The 19,741-nt window shown below is 45.0% G+C and overlaps 1 protein-coding gene across 1 annotated transcript in view; it reads right to left on the bottom strand.

The window, feature by feature from the left end:
- Supt6h (SPT6 homolog, histone chaperone and transcription elongation factor) overlaps window positions 1–19,741 on the bottom strand; it is a 36,630-nt gene that overhangs the window by 7,533 nt on the left and 9,356 nt on the right. The window contains exons 2-28 of the mRNA XM_050128641.1: window positions 18,894–19,030; window positions 18,036–18,194; window positions 17,869–17,942; window positions 17,389–17,581; window positions 17,151–17,235; window positions 16,129–16,402; window positions 15,334–15,435; window positions 14,567–14,683; window positions 14,124–14,213; window positions 13,798–13,940; window positions 12,126–12,274; window positions 11,903–12,001; window positions 11,420–11,549; window positions 11,184–11,334; window positions 10,901–11,055; window positions 10,541–10,736; window positions 9,737–9,876; window positions 9,510–9,627; window positions 8,515–8,591; window positions 8,148–8,283; window positions 7,715–7,852; window positions 7,476–7,643; window positions 7,134–7,261; window positions 5,907–6,114; window positions 5,152–5,299; window positions 3,746–3,888; window positions 2,273–2,413 (exon numbers count right to left, since the gene is read on the bottom strand). Of these exons, the coding sequence (XP_049984598.1) occupies window positions 2,273–2,413; window positions 3,746–3,888; window positions 5,152–5,299; window positions 5,907–6,114; window positions 7,134–7,261; window positions 7,476–7,643; window positions 7,715–7,852; window positions 8,148–8,283; window positions 8,515–8,591; window positions 9,510–9,627; window positions 9,737–9,876; window positions 10,541–10,736; window positions 10,901–11,055; window positions 11,184–11,334; window positions 11,420–11,549; window positions 11,903–12,001; window positions 12,126–12,274; window positions 13,798–13,940; window positions 14,124–14,213; window positions 14,567–14,683; window positions 15,334–15,435; window positions 16,129–16,402; window positions 17,151–17,235; window positions 17,389–17,581; window positions 17,869–17,942; window positions 18,036–18,194; window positions 18,894–19,002 (3,771 nt within the window). The 5' untranslated portion in view covers window positions 19,003–19,030. The remainder of the gene's footprint in view (window positions 1–2,272; window positions 2,414–3,745; window positions 3,889–5,151; window positions 5,300–5,906; window positions 6,115–7,133; window positions 7,262–7,475; window positions 7,644–7,714; window positions 7,853–8,147; window positions 8,284–8,514; window positions 8,592–9,509; window positions 9,628–9,736; window positions 9,877–10,540; window positions 10,737–10,900; window positions 11,056–11,183; window positions 11,335–11,419; window positions 11,550–11,902; window positions 12,002–12,125; window positions 12,275–13,797; window positions 13,941–14,123; window positions 14,214–14,566; window positions 14,684–15,333; window positions 15,436–16,128; window positions 16,403–17,150; window positions 17,236–17,388; window positions 17,582–17,868; window positions 17,943–18,035; window positions 18,195–18,893; window positions 19,031–19,741) is intronic.

The following is a 19,741-nucleotide window of genomic DNA, read 5'->3' as shown; positions in this document are numbered from 1 at the left end:
CCAAAACCACAGAGAAACCCTGTCTCGAAAAACCAAAACCAAAACCAAAAAAAAAGACCAGTTCAATCATCATTTTCAGTCATTGACTTCGCATCCAAAGTACCACAGGGCCCACGGCTGCTTTTGAGGTTACGTGGTACAACTGACAGTTGTCAATGCGACCGCCTTCACACCTAAGAATTTTCAGTGATCATAAATAACACATAACTAAAGTGGGAGGCGATGAAAGATCGTGTCATGGNGAGAGAGAGAGAGAGAGAGAGAGAGAGAGAGAGAGAGAGAGAGCGAGCACATGGAGGTCAGGGCAATGCCAAGTGTCTTCCTCAATCACTTTCCCATCCCATTTTCTTGTTTTAAACATGAATCTTTATTATTATTTATACAGTGTTCTGCATGCATGTGTGTATGGATGGCAGAAGAGGGCACCAGATCTCATTATTAGATGGCTGGGAACCACCATGTGGTTTCTAAGAACTGAACTCAGGACCTCTGGAGGAGCAGCCAGTGTTTTTAACCTCTGAGCCATCTCTCCAGACCGCCATCTTATTTTCTCTTAAGTTAAAGATTTATTGTTTCATGTATATATGTGTGTGCACGAAGTTTGTGAAGTGCCTGAGGAAGACGGGAAGAGGGCATCAGGTTTCTGGAACTAGAGCTACAGGCAGCTGGGAGTCTGCCTGATCATCCCTTTCACACGCCTTCCCCAGCCTGTCCTGCCCGCCTAGACCAATAGCACCACCCCCAGCACAGCCAACCAGCCAGGTCTGCACACATCCGGCACACCAGTCCTGTCCCTCTGTCCCCGATTTATTCCACCTAAGACAGTTTCAACCTGTTGGCCAACTCACCCGTGCATCCTCTCTCCCACCCTAATCCGCTCTGTCTGTGCCAGACAGCACTCATGCACAGATCTCACTGATGCCAAGGAGAATTACCCAGAAGGACTCCAGAACACTTACTTTAAAAGAACAACCATAAACCTCATTAAAGAATACAAGCAGTTTAAAAAAGAAACAATGAAACAGCTAATGAGATTAAGAAAAAGAGTTTAGATTAATAAGCAAGGAATAAATAAATAAGAAATGAAAAGTTTTTTTAAACAACTACAGGAAAAGGACATACAGGAAATGTGGAAGGGCTGGAGAGATGGCTCGGAGGTTAAGAGCACTGGCTGCTCTTCCAGAGGTCCTGAGTTCAATTCCCAGCAACCACATGGTAGCTCACAACCATCTATGAGATCTGGTGCCCTCTTCTGGTGGGCAGGCATACATGCAGACAGAACATTGTATACATAATAAAGAAAATTTGAAGCTGGGTTACATAAGACCCTATCTTAGAGGAGAAAAAGCGTATCTGAAGTTGTAGAATTAGAGACAAAATAGAGATGGCTGGGGGGACGGTTCAGTGTGTAAAGGCACTTATGCAAGCCTGGAGACCTGAGTCTGATCCTTCCTACACAAGGAACCATAAAAACTGAGGTAAAACTGGGTATAGTGGTGCACACCTTTAACCCCAGCACTCAGGAGAGAGAGGCAAGCAGATCTCTATAATGGTCTATAACATCAAGTTATAAGTCTCAAAAACTAAACATATGCCCCACCCTGACCCCAGTCCAAACTAACAACCCAGGGTGGAAGGAGAGGATCAACTCTGGAAAAGCTATTCTCTGACCACCAAGTGTACAATGGTATGTGTATAACTGCCCCACACGGGGTGGACAGAACACGGACCACACTCACTGACTGTCTCACACACGGACAGAACGAACACAAGGAGTGTCTAGCTGAAGCCCAGTTCACGGCGGCTGCAGGAGGAGACTTACTGCCAACCTCTCATTCAGACCTTCCTTCTGTGTGGCCCTGTCCTACTGTGAAGCCCAGAGGTAGTCTATAGACAGGGCTGTGTCACACAGCTCTGCAATCTCCTGAGCAACACTGTCTAAAGGGTAGAACAGGCAGTGCTTTCTTATTTGTGAGGTTGGGTCTCACTTCCTGCCTTGTGCTAAAACCACAGCTTCCCACACAGGAAGGAACTCTTTCCCAAAGGGCTTGAGACCAGCAGAAACTGCTTTACAAATGCAGCAGACAAAAGCCACTACTCATTCAGATGCTCCCAACCGGCCTCTTCCAGTTATTATAAATCCTCTTTCTGCCCTCACCACCAGCAGTCACTGGGAACAGAGCCCAACTCCTGGTGGGGGCAGCCCCAAGTTAGAAAGCCCAAGTGGGGCAACTGGAAAACACACTACTCCACAGGCTAGTCATCCATCTACCTTCACTCGCTCCTCTGGCCTCTTCACCACCTTGTCACTGAGGAATTTGGTAGGGATGAAGCCAGTGACACCATTGTCAAGCCTTGTTTTCACACCAATGGCCTGGCCAGGGCACGAACCACTGTCGAAGTGGTTCCAGACCTGTGAAGAGAAAGGACGTTGATTGTTAAGATTCTGGAGCTCCTGTGTTCAGAAGAGAGTACTGGGGGGAGTGGGAAGACTGGAGAGATGGCCCAGTGGTTAAGAGTATTTATTTCTCTTGCAAAGAACCTGGGGTCAATTCCCAGTATCCATACAGAAGCTCACAAACAATAACGCTAGTTATAAGGGCAAATGTCCTTTTCTGACCTCTGAGGGCACCAAGTATACCACATGGCACACATATACCCACACAGGCAAAAGAGCCACATTTAAAATAAAGTGAATATATCTTAAAGAAAGAAAAATCAGGGAGTTAGCAAGATGACTCAGTGGGGAAAGTCTCCTGCCACCAGGCCTGATGACCTTAGTTTGATCCCTGGGATGCATGCAATAGGAGAATCCCCCACTCCCACTAACAGACACACAAAATGGTGTGCACAGAAATATACAAAATAAATAAGAAAACTAAAAACCACACAAACCAACAGAAAAGGGTTCTAAGGTTGCTGTAACTTATTCTACCACTGATGCTCAGCACTGGTCTGGAAACTCAGTTAGTTACACACCAAACAAATCTGTGAACGTCCAGATTCCTTGACTTCATGTTTGTCACTAAGGTCATTAGATGAAACTTTCACTCTCAACCGACTGACTTCCTAATTCCACTGTGGTTTCTTTTGTTCTGTTCTGTCCTAGTGAGTGTGACAAGTATCTATACAAGAACTTGCTACAATGGACCTAATAATAAGTGAAAAGGCAGAAAATGCTAGGTGACGTTAAAAAAGAACGTGATAGCTGGGTATGGTGACACACACCTTAAATTTCAGCACTGAGGAGGCAGAAGCAGGATCTATCTCTATGAGTTCAAAGCCAGCCTCAACTACATAGTGAGCTCCAGGCCAGTCAAGAGTACATAATGAGACCTCATCTACAGAGGGGAAAAAGAAAAAAAAAAAAAGAAAAAAGAAATATAAAAGGTAGGCAGGCACATCATGCCTAAAAGAATCAAGGGAAATCAGAGCGGGGATAATACAAAAATCATACAGAGGCACACACACCCTCAAGCAAGTTTAAGGACACTGTCTACTCTGTGGATGAAAACACATCTAACTCGCCAGAGTGACAGACGGAAAGTAGGGCAAGAATTAGAGGTTACAGTGACTGCATCAGGATGAAAAGAGGAGATTCATGTTAAAATTGTATTCTACTCCCTTCCTTTGTGTACTTTTCTGATGAGAGCATGAACTAAAATACTCTCTCAAATCATCAGACTTCTCAGTTAAAAAAAAAAAAACAACAAAAAACAACTTACAGCAACACTGCAGCACATACCTCGCTTAGTTCAGGGAAGTTGTCCTGTTGACAGAAGGGGCACTGCCACAGTCCTGTCTCATCATTTCGGATGGCCTGGTCATAGCTCTCACCCTGTGGGCGCCTGTGAGCAATGCCGGTAACATTACAGATGATGAGCTTTCCTGTAGGAAAGAAAGCAGGTTACTAAGAGGATGGAGGGAGTCAGGCGGTGTAGTGCACATCTCTGGGAGTTCGAGGCCAGCGTGGTCTATAGAGAAAGTTCCAGGACAGGCTCCAAAGCTATGCAGAGAAACCCTATCTTGGAAAAGAAAAGAAAACAACAACAAAAAAATGAGACTAGAGAGCTGCCTCCTTCCCACTGCCCCTTGCTGACACAACACATCTCACAGCATCTCATCCTGGAGGGCTGAGACCTTCCCTACATTTAATGTCAGAGAAATGATGCCTAAAAGACAACTCCAAGAGAGACCTCAAAGCAAGATAGAGACAGAACTTTATTTGTACTTTGGCGGTGTTGGGGATTGAACTCAGGGCCTTGAAAATACTAGAGAAATGCTACAATAGGGAGTTACACCTGCCTTTTACCTTTCACTGTGAGATCCTTCTCACCAAGTTCCTGTGAATTCACTCTGTAGCTTTGGCTGTCCCCAAATTTACAGTCCTCCTGCTTTACCCTCCCAAGTAGGAGAGGTGACGGGTCTGCGCCAACAGGTGCGGACAGATTTGACTTCCAGTTTAGGCCTTGCATTATTTCCTAAGAGCTATACTGGTTAATTTTGTCAACTTCACAAAAAGTAGAGTCACCTAAGAGGAGACATCAACTGAGGAATTACTCTATCAGGTTGGCCTGTGGACATGTCATTGGGGACATTTTTTTGACTGCTAACTGAAAGAGGAGGGCCTAGCCTATCATTGACAGCGTCACTCCTAGGCAAGTACTGCGGGATGAAGAAAGGCAGTTGAACACGAGCCTGACAGCAAGCCAGTAAAAGCAAGCAGCATTGCTCCATGGTGTCTGCTTCAGTCCCTGCCTCAAGCAGAATTAGTCCTGGCTTCCTTCCCTCAATGATGGACTCCAACCTGGAAGATGTAATAAGCGCTTTCCTCCTCAAAAGCTGCTTTTGGTCAGTGCTTTATCCCAGCATTAGGAAAGCAACTAGGACAATAGGTCTCTTGGTCTTCCGTACCTGACATACAAACTTTTTTTGGTTTGTTTTTTTCGAGACAGGGTTTCTATGTGTATCCCTAGGTGTTCTGGAACTTGTTCTGCAGACTAGCCTGCCTCCGGGAGGATTAAAGGTGTGTGCCACCATACCCTGCAAAACTGTCTTCCTCTACTGAAATCATTTTCAGTTTATGTGCATGTGGTAAATGCCTGAGTTCCCCAACAGCATTCTGAGTATAAATACAGACTCATAACTCACCAATGTAGAAGGTCTCCGGAGTCTCTTTGGTTAACATATTGAAGATCTCCTCTGTGTTAGGAGAGCGGTAGGCTGTCCTGAGGTCTTTATACCGACAACTGAGCTCTGCTCGGATATCATACAGTGTGATGTGCTTGTCACCATAGCCCTGGGGAAGACGTCCATTAGGAAAAGCCTCACAGCCCCCAACCTGACTCACTGGGAATTTTAGTGACAGGAGGTATACAGTTTGCACCTGTCCATGCTTTTCTTTACTGTCAACATTTACTGAAGGAAATTCTCACTTCTTTCTCTCACCTTTTCCCTCATTGGTGTCTATGTTGTCCAAGTAGCCCTTGAACGTGTGATCGTCCTGCTTTAACCTCCTAAATAGCTGGGATTATTTATTACAGGTGTGTGTTACTGTTCCTATCTCAATAGAGGAGATTTCAAGGTTGCCCTTAGGACACAGTGTGCTTCGGGAGCCCCAGGAATAAAGGGGGCAGTGTAAAGTTCTGCTCTTGGGGAGGATTTAGAATAAGGCCTCAAGGGCAAGCACAGTACACATGCCCACTCCCTCTGCCCTGCCCTCACTTTAAGGTCATGGTACCTTACTGGTATCTTTCCTGGCTCACTCTAAGCGTCTGAAAGTTCCCTTCAACAAACCTAGTACAGCACAGGCAGGGAGAGGTCGAGGCTCCACCACAACAGTATCAGGGTTTCTCTTCAACACCTGCTGCCCAAGTTCCTCCCCATCAGGATTCATAGCTGCCTACCTGTCTCTCTAGTTCTTCTGCGAAGGCATCAAGGTCTAGATCCTTGAGTCGCTCTGGGTTTTCCAAGATTTCCTCAAGGGCTCCTGCAGGATTGGCGTCCTCCGCAGACTCGTCATATTCCAAGGCGTCCACTGCCATCTTCCTGGCCCATTCGTATGTCTCAGGGTGGACTCGGGAGCCATCAAGGACTTCAATGTATGAGTCAGTGCTGGAGGAAGGGAAGAAACAGCAAGATATAAAACCACAAATTTCAATTAATTAACAACCCACATGTTCACCAATGCAGAACTGGCTGGGTAAACCAGGGTACTCCATATGATGGAATACTACATAGCCATTAAAAAGAATGAAGGAAATTTATGTTTGCTGATATGGGGAGATGACCATGATATACTGATATGTGAAAAATGCACTGCAAAACACTATGAACCATGTGATCTCACTTTTGAAGTAAATGAGTAGTTAGTAAATGCATAGCAAAAATAAAATTTAGGAAGTTGTAGTATACATAAAAATTGTTATGGTAGTTTTCTCTGGGGGGTGGAATTATGGGGGACTTCCACTTTCTGTATAATAGTTCTTTCTGTTGAATTTTATATAGTGAACTTAAGAGTTATAATATAAAACAAGAAGGGGGAAAAAACCTCTGAGAATTTGCTGGCAGCTGTTTTCCCCCATAAAGCCTTCCCAGGCTGGTCTTGCCCGTGCACTCACATGGGCCTATGTTATTCGTGGAGTGTTACAGCAAAGCTGAGTGGAAAATGAAGGTTTAGAACTTGAAGCCTATTTCCCCACTGACTTCCATTACTGAATGAGGAGCTATGTGCCCGTGGAAAAGATCCTCCAAAGACTGAGTTGATAACTTCTGGAGAGGAAGAGGTCAATAATGAAGTCTCAGTACCACCATCCTAAAACAGAACACATCTCTCTCCCCGTCCTGAGCCTCTTCACACCCATGCTCTTTTCCCATGGCCCCTTTCTGTTCCCCACTTCACCTGAGAACAATCTTATGCTTTCTCTTTTAAAGACAACACTGGTGCTTCTGTGTCTCCCTCTCACAGGAAAAAGCCTCACAACTGATCTCTTCCATAGGTAAGGGGCGACTTCTTACCTTTTCTTTAAAACATTTCTTAATTGGTCTGGGACCCTTTTAAAGACCTAATTTCCTGATGCCCCAAATCAACGCCCAAGTAATTGCTGCTGGCCTATCTAAGCAGAGGGTATCACCTGTCCCCCAGAGAGGCAGTGTCGATCTTGAGGAAGCCAGCACAATTCATGAAGACTTTGGGACCCATGTGACACATGGTAACCAGCTGAGTTCGGCTCTCGAGACGGGTATTGTTCTGTTTCAAGATCTAGGGAAGAGGGCTAGAAGTGAGCAGGGCAGTAAGAGGGCCTGCATCCCTAGATTGTTTTCTGTTAAATTTCTATGGTTCGGTCAGGCGGTGGCGGCACACGCCTTTAATCCCAGCACCTGCCTTTAATCCCAGCACCTCCCTAATCTGTCAATCACATTGGCAAAGCTCTTCACACTCTCAATGAAATATTTTCTTATCAATCCAAGCCTACCTTCAGCAGGTGGGTTCCTTTTCGAGGTCCCAGGCCACAGACATACTGGATCAAGGCCTGGCTATAAGGATGGGCGATGGCGCGATTGACATCAACACCAACCTCATTGACTCGGTTGATGAATTCACAGTACAAGGCGTTGAGCAGCTCCTCTTTCACAACATGCTCCTACCAATACAGCAGCAAGTAAGGTTACTGTGCCTTCTGACCCACTTGGCTTACCTGTCCACCTTACTCACCTGCAAGGGATGAAACTTGAGACACAGGATGTCTTCATCAGAGCTGCACACCTGGGCAAATTCTATCAGAGGGTCTTGAATGCGCCGGGCTAAAGAGACGGCTTGTCTCAGAACTGGTGGATAATCCCGGAACTCTGCCTAGAACCAAAGGAAGGTCACAGAACCTTAGGGTGTCCACAGTGACAAAGTAAGAAGAAATCTAAACCATTCTGGCTTGAGCCACTTTTTAAAAATCCCCATTGGGGCCTTTGTTTTCCAAGGACCACTTTATTCTCTGGAGCTGTCAATCTGAATTATAGTAGCCCAGAAAGTCTCTGAATGGATAAACTAACAGGTATAGCCCTAACCCTGAAACCTGCATTTCCTAGTTAATCTCTCTGGGGTTCAAAGCAGTTGCCAGAGCAAGCCACGAGGACAGGGGAATTAGCATTACCTCTGATTTCTTGCTGTTCATATACAGAATGGCCAACTCGTTGTCAACTAGCTCCACCCCAATAGAAGAAAGCTGTTGGCCTTGGTCCAGCTCATGCACTATGCGCTTCACATCCTCAATCAACATCTGGGCATCCCTGGAAGGATGAGGAGTATTGGTTAATGGATCTATTTCCTTAGGAATGGGTACTCTTGACTGAGGTGGGGTGGGGAAGAAAGAACTTCAAAGCAAAGAGGAACCATGTATCTAAAGAGACCCCTGAAGTATCAACATTACACCCAGAAACAAAGCCAGATTAAGCAATGAGAGATGGGTGACTTTGGGTCAAAGCTTTGCACCAGGCCTGTCCATAGCCTCATGCTCCTACCTGTTCTCTCCTGCAACAGTAACCACATGAGGCTTCTTATTCACAAGAAACTTCTTCAGGGTTTCAATATCTTGAGCCTGGATTAAAAGAAAATTATAGCTGAAGAGCTCCAAGCATGGAAAGATTTCAAGCAAGATGAGATTTTCTTTTTAAGATTATTTTTCTGGGTATGATAGCATGTCTTTAATCCCATCACTCAGGAAGCAGAGGCAGACAGATCTCTGTGAGTTTGAGGCCAGCCTGGTCTACAAGAGCTCATTTCCAGGACAGGCTCCAAAGCTACAGAGAAACCCTGTCTTAAAACAAAAAAACAAGCAAAAGAGCATTCAAATTCCTCTTTCTTTAGAAAAAGAGGTGATAAAAGGAAGAAGCAGGGAAAAAGCTGGAATAATGCCCCAGTGGCTCCCAGTCATGGAACAGTCTGACCTAGATGCTGCTAAGAACAGAAGCAGCCACTGCAGATCCAGAAGTAGACAAGGCCTAGGCACTGATGGATGCTAGAAGCAAACCACACCCAGTGAAGAGTGTCATCTACTGCCTACAAGTGAGACTGACTCCCAAAGGTGAGACGATTTTTAAATATTAAGATGGGGACTAGACTGCCAGCAGAGTGCTGTATCTGTGTTGTACTATATATGTATTGTTTTGTATATCTGTCTATTGTATCAGTAGTGTTGTTTATTTAAATTAATGTTTTTGTTATTTAAAAAACTTGCCAGGAGTGGTGGTGCATGCCTTTAACCCCATCACTAGAGAGGCAGAGGAAAGTGGATCTATGTGAGTTCAAGGCCAGCCTGGTCTAAAAAGTGAGTTTTAGCACAGGCTCCAAACCTACAGAGAAACCCAGTCTTGAAAAACCAAAATAGGAAGAGAGAGAAAAAGAAAGAAAAGATGTGATGAACCCGACTTACTCATGTGAAGTTTTGTTGTCTTGCTTAGACTCACTGAAGTTGAGTGCACTGGGTAAGCACTGGTGACCTATTCTAGAGACCTACCTTCTTTTCCCGCTCTTCTTCTCTCCATGCAGTTCGCCGCTTGGTGAAATGGGGCAGGCGGAGGAAATCAGTCACTTCTCCCTCACCATTGACTAAGGCACAGAACACAGGGTGATCTCTGCCAGCCAGACACAGAAAGAAGAATGCAACAGTTAGCAAGATGAACCACAAGTGGGAAGAAGAAACTGTGAAAGACAGGTGATGGTGCAAGGTAGGTAGGTAGGTACCTGGCAGAGGAGAAAGCAATGCCTAGGACTCGAATGCCCTTCCCCTGGTTCTCATCCATAAAGTCGTCATCTTCTTCCACCTGCTGATCTGGTCGGTAGGGCGCCACCCTCAACCAGTTGTAGAGCTTTCGGCTACAAGCCTAAAGTAGAGACACAGCCGACACTATGGTCACCAGGGCCTTTAAATGTGTAAGGGTATGTGTTCATGAAGCACATGCTCCTAGCCACCTGGCAGGTCTACAACACAAAACTTTAATTGCATTCTGGAAATAGCAGCAACATAAACGAGAGACATTTAGATGAATGAAGAGGGAAGAGGCCTGGAGCAAACCTGGGCACAAGTCCTCTGCCCTGTTTTGACTCTTTCTCGCCTTACGCTCTACATGTCCCCATTCTTTCTCTAGCTATAGACAACTCTGGGCTATCTTCATTCTCAGTTCAACTAAAGACAATGAAAGCTGGGGTGTGGTGGCATAAGCATCAGAAGGACCACAAGGTCAGCTTAGGCTACAGAGACTTTGTTTAAAAAAAAAAAAAAAATCAGTAGGACCAGAGAAATGGCTCAGCAGGTAAAAGCACCTGCTGCCAACCTGAATTTAATCCATGGGACCTACACAGAAGAAAGGCAGAATCAACTTCCAAAAGATATCCTCTGATCACACATGTTCATGCACATACCCACACTTGTAATTAATAAATAATGAAAAATTGGAGTTTAGGGCTAGGGCTGTGTGGTAATGTCCTTAGGTTAAATATCTGAGCCCACCCCCAGAGAGGAGTAAGGCAGTGGCTTGCAGGCCTCACCTTTACAACACTCTCTCTGGCCTCTGCTAGCAGCTTGTTCTTGAGTTCTTTGGCCATCTGCACATACAGGAACTGCTGCAAAGCTCGTTCAATGGCCATGGTGCGCTGCCTGTTCCATTCTTGTACTTGGTGGCTGAACTCATCCCGGTAGTAAAACTGCTTGATCTCCTCGAAATATGTTTGGTCGTTGCCATACCTGAGGAAGGGCACAAAGCTCTGGTGTGTGGCGGGAAAAACATGACCCTCACACATCCATGAGTGTGAGGCTCGTTTCCTCAGAAATGGTAGCTTATGCTCCTGAGGGCTGCCTTCCCTCCTCCAGCCCTCTTCAGCCCAGGAGTAAGTTGTATTTACCCTTACCCTTCCACTCCCTTCATATCTATGCTGATGTCAATGGTGAGCAATCCTTCATCCTCAGCCAGGCCTATCTTGAGGAACTGGTCATCTCTTAGCTCTTTAACAGGCTTGTTCTTTAAGTACTTAAAAGAATAAGCGTAGTGGGCCTCATCCACATCCTGAACACAGGGAGAAGGAAGCATTAGCAGGTAGGCAGGGCTTGGCCCTGGGAGAAAAGACTGCCTTTCGGTTGGAGGCAGAAGGAGTCTAGAGTGCGGCCACACCTACAACAACAGCCCCAACTTACCTTTCTACCTTTCTTGGTTGGGGTTATGTTTAGCTTGGCTCTCTCCTGGAAGGTTTGCCTCAGCACCTGTCTGACAAGGGGCTCCCGGGCAATCTGTAGTGCAACCATGTATCGGGCACCTTCAAGCACAGCTTCTGGTGTAGGGAACTGGCTGTGGGGACAACAGTGGAGCTGTAGGATGATGGTGTCTCTGCCATCAGGTCACCCTTCCTTCTGGCCGTCGGCTTTATACCCACCTGCAAACGTAATCTTTGGCCAGCTCCAAGGGCTCTGCAGGAAACTGTTCTGTCTCATGTCGTTGGTAGCTGTCACGGAGGTTCTCCCCAAACTGCTCAGGTGTGAGGCCAAACTTTTTGGCCAGGCCATCTAGAGCAAACAGGAGTGCAAGTTGAGGCAGCAGCCTGGCAGACCGCCCAGCTGTTAGAGGCTACACCAGCTGTTTGGGCATCAGAGTTTAAAGAGAGGCCATCAAAGAACAACAAATACAACCTGACTTTAATTATCTGGGAGACTTCTAATTACTTAGGAAATTTAAGAGACACTGGATAATCATAGAGGTAGGGAATAGAAAGATGGTTGGTTGGGGGAGTGTTTATGGAGACTCTACAGTTTATTCTTAGATGAGTGACTAATATATTCTTTCCTGTTCCTATCCACTAGGACATTACTGAAAATGTTTCCTTATTCAAAGCTGAATATGTGACAAAAGGTGGTTTTACCCAGCCCTGCACTCTGGCAGATAGTGTACATGTCTCGGCGGGAGGCCTGCTTGAGCTCTGGTCCCCTCTGTTCCTCATCTTCAGCCTCTTCACCTTCACCTGGGAACAAAATGAGGGCAATCAGCTCTTGTTTCTAATCAGTTCCAAGGACCTGAGATGTCAAGATGTCCAAACGGCACCCAACCTAGCCATGGAGACTGGCATCTTCTTTCTCAACACTCACCTTCTTCATCTCCATCCTCCTTTATGCGTTTCAGTTTCTTACGGCTAGCCTTGGCAGCATTCTGCATCTTGGGGATGTCACGACCATAGTACAGTAAGAAATGATTGTAGACATCTTTCAGTTCATCCATTGACTGTACATCTTTGAGCCTAAAGGGGAAAGATGCAAGATCCTATTACTGGGAGCAAGCTTTTCTATAATACTTCTAATTCCCAGGAAGCAAGATCAAGTAAAGATAAGCAAATAAAGTCCCAGAACAGTCCCAGACTACAGTTTCAGCACAACCAGGATATCTTAAAGGAATGTATGCTGCTGGGAGTGGCAGTGCATGGCTGTAATATTTGGAAACTGAAGCAAGAGGCCTTCCACAAGTCTGAGACAGCTTGGGACATCCCGCAACATCTGCTTCAAAAACAAACAAGTAAAATAGGTGTGATGTCCCAGAACTTGAGAGGTGGGAATATCAGGAGTCTAAGGCCAGACTGTTCTTTAGGAGATCCTGTAAAAGTATATATACAAATATTGGAAAAATGCCAAACAGAAACTGTTAGTGGAGGATAAGGCCACACCTGTGACCTCAGCACTAGAGAAACCTAGACTAGAGTCTGAAGCCAGTCTGAGCTGCACAGTAAGGCACTATCTTAAATAAGTAAACAAACAAATAGTATAAGGAAGAGGCAGAACAGGCAACGCGCGCGCGTTTAGTGAAGTTCAAAGTCTTTGAAACTACTTCTCAATATAAATGCTATCTACCAAAACCATTTGTTACTCTCCAATACCACATTATTCAGGTTCCCAAAGTACTTTCAGATTACAAACTGTTTCTTTTTTCTTTTTTTAATATTTATTTATTATGTATACACTATCCTTTCTGCATGTATGCCTGAAGGCCAGAAGAGGGCGCCAGACCTCACCACAGATGGTTGTGAGCCACTATGTGGTTGCTGGGAATTGAACTCAGGAACTCTGGAAGAGCAGCCAATGCTCTTAACCTCTGAGCCATCTCTCCAGCCCCCTACAAATTGTTTCTTATGTAGCATTATCAACACGGAATAAATGCACACATTACCAAATATGTATACCTAACACAAAGGCTGCTAAGATGTTTGGAGACAGACATTATGTTGCCCAACTTTGAATGCTACCCTCCTGCCTCAAAATCCTCTCAAGAACTGGGATTATAGGTGTGGGCCACCATACCTAATTTAAATTCCTGTTTAACAACTTAATTTTTGGTAAATAAATCTGTTTTTTATATACTAATATGGAAATCCAAAATGAGAATCTGTCAGCTTATTCCACTGCTCCCCATGGGGTTTTATATAGTTCAAGCTAACTCTTAACTCATGACCTTCTCAGTTCTACCTCCCACTAGGCTTACAGAAGTGGACCGCCACTCAGCTAGCATGCTCACTTTTAGCTGGGTGTGGTGGTACACACCTTCAGTCCCAACACTTGGGAGGCAAGGCAGCTTAATCTCTGAGTTCGAGGTCAGCCTAGTGAGTTCTAGGATAGAATTTTTTTGATTCTATTTTGATTGGTTTTTTGATTGTATTGACAATTTGGGTTCTAAGGGCTGGGGCCCCATGCTGCAAATTCCTCAAACAAACAATGCTCCTGAGGACCTGCCTTCAGTTAGGTGGTTCCCTGGAACAAGCCCTGTATGTCCTACCTCTCCATGTCAGTAGTATCCAAAGCCCGGATGCCATCAGCAAGAGGTTTGTCAGGATCAGCAGAGATTTGCTCATACTGATAAGCCTGCATCTTCTCAAATAGCCGTGTTAGGTTCTCTTTTCGGATTCTCAGCTGAGTCCACTAGGATAGAGGAAGGCAAGAGTGAGGACTGGAACTAAGCCCTGGCAACCCAAGTCCGCTGTTCCCTTTAGCAGACGCACAAGCCAGGGAAGCTGGCAGTCATGGAGGTCAGAGCTGTAGCACCCTGATACTGGTTTTTCTCCACCCAGTTCTCAACCGCACATGGCCTTTTGTCCATGTTACCTTTTCATCCCACTGCCACACTCTCCACAGGTCATTGATATGTAATTCAGGTTCCACATACTCCTTTCGGTAGAAGGCAATAAAAGGCACCTATGGTAGCAAGGATGCTGCTGTCAAGCAGAAGAAAGATCTGCAAACATCTCCTCTGCTAGAAGATAATAATTTCCTAGTCTAATAGTGCCATAAAATTCACAATTACAAGAATGATCTTTCCAACTGGCTATGCAGTGCAATGTTCTCCCCAGTGGAGTAGGTAACATTACAGACAGGCTATCTTGTCCCCTTGGTTACTAATACCTCTTGCTAGTCAAAGCACTCTTGAGTTTAAGAGACTTCTAAGGATGAGGAAGGGAGTTTACCACTTGATTGTAGCTACCTCTTGCCTCACCCTCTAAATTGTAATGAATTTCTAACCACTGGGCTACTAGAGCTCAAGGAGCAACCTCAAAATGCTGATTCCTCATGAAGCCCAGGGCCTCTTTGATCTTCTGAATTGTGCTGGGTCCTTTGCGACTGAAGCTACTAGTTGGCTGTCCACGGTCTAGGTAATCACAGCTTTCCTACAGTAAGAAGCAAAAACAAAAGAATCAAGACAGTTACTTCCTGTCTTAGCACACAGGAGCTTCAAAACATGAGAGCATTTTCTGATGAAATCTAAAATTTTTCTTTGCTTTTTTATCTCTTTATCTCTCTCTCTCTCTCTCTGTTTTTAGAGCAGGATTTTGCTGTGTAGTCTTGACTATCCTGGAACTCAAGCTTTGTAGACCAAGCTGGACTTGAAGTCACAGATATCTGCTTGCCTCTGCCTCTCAAGTGTTGGGATTATGGGATTAAAAGTGTGCACCACCAACGCTTGCTTAGTATTTTTCTTAATACACATATATACATAGTCTTTCCCAGGCATACAGAAGCAGCACATAGGGAAGGAATAGCTTCTCATTTTCATCAACTGACCTCTGGTTCATATCAGAACTTTTAACATTTACTTTGTGTGTATGAATGCTTTGCCTACATGTATATATGTGTGCCATGTGAGTACCTGGTGCCCACAGAGGTCAGCAGAGAGAGTAGGAACCATAGAACTCCAGGTACAGGCAGTTGTGAACCATATGTGGGTGCTGGGAACCAAATCTGTGGTCTCTGCAAGGGCAGCAACTCTTCTAACTATCCAGCCAGCTTTCTAGCCTCTCAAATCTAAACTTCTGAGTACCTGTAAAGAAATGGTTGGTGTGGCAAAGGCATTTCTGTAGATCCAGTCAGCTTCTTCTTCTAGCTCATCATCTTCAGCTGCCTTGACAGGGATGGAGCGGAGCTGTAGGGGAAAAGAGGGTGACACATCTTTATTTTGTATCCTGCTCAGGAAAAAAATGTAACACTTCTGAACAGAAGCATGTGATCCTCAGGTACATACTTCTAGTGTCACCTGACATAAAATGGGTATTTTCCAGACCTGTTGAGAATACCATGTCAGCCTGGCAGTGGTGGTGCACGCCTTTAAGCCCAGCACTGAGACAGAGGCAGTCAATCTCTGAGTTCAAGGCCAGAGCAAGTGCCAAGACAACCAGGTAGGTTCACACAGAGAAACATTGTCTCAGACTCCCCAACAAAAAAGATGAAGGCAAGAGGATCAGAAATTTAAGGTTACTCTTGACTACTTACTGAAGCCACTCTGGGCTACATGAGCACCTGTCTCAAAAACAAACAAAACAATAAAAATAACAAAAGCAAAAAACAAAAGAAAGAAAAAAAAAAAAAAACAAAAAAGCCACCATTTCAATGTCAGTCCTGTAATCCTAGCTACCCAGGAGGCTGAGGTTTAAGACCTGCTTGGGCTACAGAATCAACCAAAGGCCAGCCTAAGTTAGTGAGACTCAGTTTCAAAATTAAAAAGTAAGAAGAGAACAATCAACAACAGCACTCAGTACTGCCAGAATAAATAGACTCCCTGGACCTGACTCAGATGGGTTTCAAAGTCCAATGGATACTACTCATTGTGATTTCCTACCTGGAACCTCTCAGGCAGGTCAGTGGCTCGGATTTCATTGTCCTGGTCTGTGAGGTGGCTGCTCTCCAGTTCACTTGGTTCATACATCTCAAAGATGCTCCTGCGGCTCACACGCTTCTTGGTGGTTTTCTTGGGGCGCACCCGGATTTCCCCTTCAGCCTCGTCATCTTCATACTCATAGTCTTCCTCCAGCTCCTCATCATATTCATTGTATTTCTCAAACTCGTCATAGTCAAAGTCCACCCCGAAGATCTCCTGAGCTTCCTGCAGGGCTCTATGTGTGAGAATAAGGGGATTGAGAGGGAGGAGAAATGCAGCCCCTCCCACATCCTCTGCATGCCTCAGGACTAAAGGAGCAAAGAGAAAAGCCAGTCGGAAAACCATATTCAATGTGGGATAAATAGGTGCATGGAAGTTTCAAGGCAAACCATTATCAGAGGATAAAAAGTCTATCTTTGGCACCTGCCAGGGATAAGAGCCAAATATCACAGTCAGATGGGTCCTTATTCTGCTTGGCAAACCATCTTCTGCCAAGTTGCTACAGCATTCCCTTAGAATAAAACCTTTCAAACTACTAAACTTTGCTGCAGGTTAAAAGGTCATCTATATGTGAATATACTGGGCACATCAGGGATCCTGGATGCATGCCCCTGTGGAACTCTATTCTAATTTTTTTTTTTTTTTTGAGACAGGGTTTCACTGTGTAACAACCCTAGCTATCCTAGCTCTATAGACCAGGCTGGCCTTGAACTCATAGAGATCTACCTACTTCTGCCTCCTAAATCCTGGGATTAAAGGCCTGCTCTACCATGCCTGGCTTCAGCCTAATCTTTCACGTGTTTGAGAGCACTCAGTGACTGAAGGAGCAGTTGGAAACCACTGTCTAGTAGAGGTGTGATTTGAGGCACAGAACTAAAATGGATGTGAGTTTGGGACATCTTAATTTTGGCAGAAGCCTCTAGACTTCCTGATCACATGCCCATTTAATGTCTTTATTACTACACTGTGGCAGGTACACTTACGCATCCGTATATCCAGGAAGCTTTTTTCGCCATTTGGGTTTTTTCAGAGGCTGGCCATCATCATCCACAATGAAATCGTCAATATCTGGAGAAGGAAAAAGTTAATGCTCAGTCAGTGGATAAGCCTGGTTCCTGCCAGGGAAATTAGGGGGGTGCCTTAAAGGACCTCCCTATTAAGGAACAGGAAATGTCAACATCCGACCAATGTTGGCTTCCCTGTCTAGCATCTGTCGTGTACCTGACTCTTCATCATCCTCCTCCTCTTCCTCTGGAGGAGCCATGGGGGCCTCTACAGCCTCCTGTCCTTCTTCTCCTTCCTCATCCTGGAAGATTTCCCCTGCAATAGCCTCCTTTTCATGTTCCTCTTTGCCATATTCCTCTTCATCATCATCTTCATCATCAGACATTTTTTTGACACGTCGGTATTTTTGCTAGTGTTGAGAAAATATGCTTTATTAAGATGGGGCATGTAAGTGTCTAATAAGGATACCTGTTATCCAGGTTCACTTCTATATTCCCACCACAATTACTTTTGTCAAGTCAGATGGGAAAGAACACGTTGAGTGATGTTTATGCAGCCCCAAGGCCCGTCCTGCAAACTGACAATCTTTTTCTTTTAGACTTCAGATCTGGGACCTACAGCATTATGCTGCTGGGGACCTTTCTCTTCTCTGATGACCCCAAACTATTCAGGAAAAAGGATAAAGAAAGTACTTACTCCTCGCTTGACTTTAACACCCAAATTCTCCTCAATGAGGTCAAAATCATCATCTTCCAGTCGGTCATCAAAAGCTAAAGAGAACAAAGTGTACCCTGGTGAGGGGAGGCTCTTCTCCACTGCAACTCCCACCCCTGCCTCAGCTGACACCGGGACATGCTACTAACTGCGTTTTCTCTTCTTGTGGCCAACATCATCCTCTGAATCAGCAGAGTCGCTACCCTCATCTTCCTCCCCTTCTTCTTCATCATCGTCATCATTGATAAAGCCTTTTAGGTTGCCTTGCTCATCTTGATCATCTAGATTCTCTTCTTCCTCCTCCTCATCTGAAAACATGTGGGTTGAGACATGGAGATTGGGATTAGAGGGTGAAGGCAGACTACCCGCTTAATTTCAATTATCCACGCCCCCTGAACCTAGTGACTAGGTTGCATGTCTATTCTCTGTCCCATGTAATGGCACAGAGCAGGACTTGGAAGGTTTCTTCCCCGCATTTACCAGCTGTCTTTAGGAAAGACTATCTTCCCAATTACCTTGCCTCCTCACATTAGTAGATGCTTTACAGCTTCCAGTAACCTGTTTTCCTCAAAGGACAAACTCAGCAGCCACATTCCTTTTATTCTTTTGCTGAAAGTTATACCTCCTGTTCCCCCTTTAAAGTTACTTCATAATTCTACTCTCTTGATGGCCTTAAAGCTTAAAAAATGGGGTACAAAAACATTCATGGGAATAAAAGTGGGAAGCATTAGAGATTTCTCTATCAGTTTACTGTCTGTCTCACACACTAATGTAAACTCAAACTAACATAAACAGTAACTGCATCTTATTTTGCCTAGCTAGTTCTAACTGTTGTGCCTGGGACACAGCAGAGCGATGCACTATGCATTTCTAAGAATGACTCAACGTTCTCAAGCTGGTACCTCATGTGTGAGACCTGTGCTCAGCCTGAGCCTTTCATCAGCAAGAATCCAACTATCCAAAGCTTAGGAATAGTGGGGAGAAGGTTGAGGCTGGGGCCTCCTTACCATCATCCTCCTCTTCCACAAACTTCTTGGTGACTCTAGGTACCACCTCGCCTTCATCGTTGTATTCTTCCTCTGACTCTTCAGCCTCACTTTCTACAAAATCAGACATTGCTGCTGCTTCCCAGTCTCCTTGAAAACTACAGAAAGAAAGGAAGTTTGTATGTGTGTGTGGGAGGGTGATGAACAAAAATAAGACACATGAGCCAGGTGTAGTGGTGCACACCTTTATTAATCTCAGCATTCAGGGGGCAGAAGCAGGCAGATCTCTGTGAGTTTGAGGCCAGCCTGATCTATAGCATGAGTTCTAGAATAGCCAGAGCTACATAGTTAAGACCCTGTCCCATAACAAACAAACAAAAAAGACACGATTTTAAACAGGGCTCTTAAACCTCTTCACAGAATCCTTGTAGTTACCTACCATGGCTCTGTTTACTCCAGCATTTCTCCTTAGGAAGAATCAGGAAGCTCAGCTTGGGAGTGTAACTCAATGGTAAAGGCTCACCTAGCATGCAAGAGGCCTGAGTTTGATTCCCAAAACCAGAAAACAAAGCTCCAAACCTCCCATTCTACCAAGGGTCACTCCTCGTGAGCATTTTTTTTTTTAAGTTTCTCAAGACAGGGTTTCTCTGTAGTTTTAGAATCTGTCCTGGAACCAGCTCTGTAGACCAGGATGGCCTTGAATTCACAGAGATCTGCAAGCCTCTGCCTCCCAAGTGTTGGTATTAAAGGTGTGCACCACCACTGCCTGGCCTCTTGTGTGTATTTTAAGAAATGGCTATCATACAAGACTTACATCAGAATCATTTCTCTCTCTCTCTCTCTCTCTCTCTCTCTCTCTCTCTCTCTCT

Source organism: Alexandromys fortis, unplaced genomic scaffold (assembly GCF_014885135.2).
Source record: "Alexandromys fortis isolate MF-2015 unplaced genomic scaffold, M_Fortis_MF-2015_v1.1 scaffold_80, whole genome shotgun sequence".
Classification (NCBI taxonomy): domain Eukaryota; kingdom Metazoa; phylum Chordata; class Mammalia; order Rodentia; family Cricetidae; genus Alexandromys; species Alexandromys fortis.
This window is presented reverse-complemented; position numbering and strand designations above follow the sequence as displayed.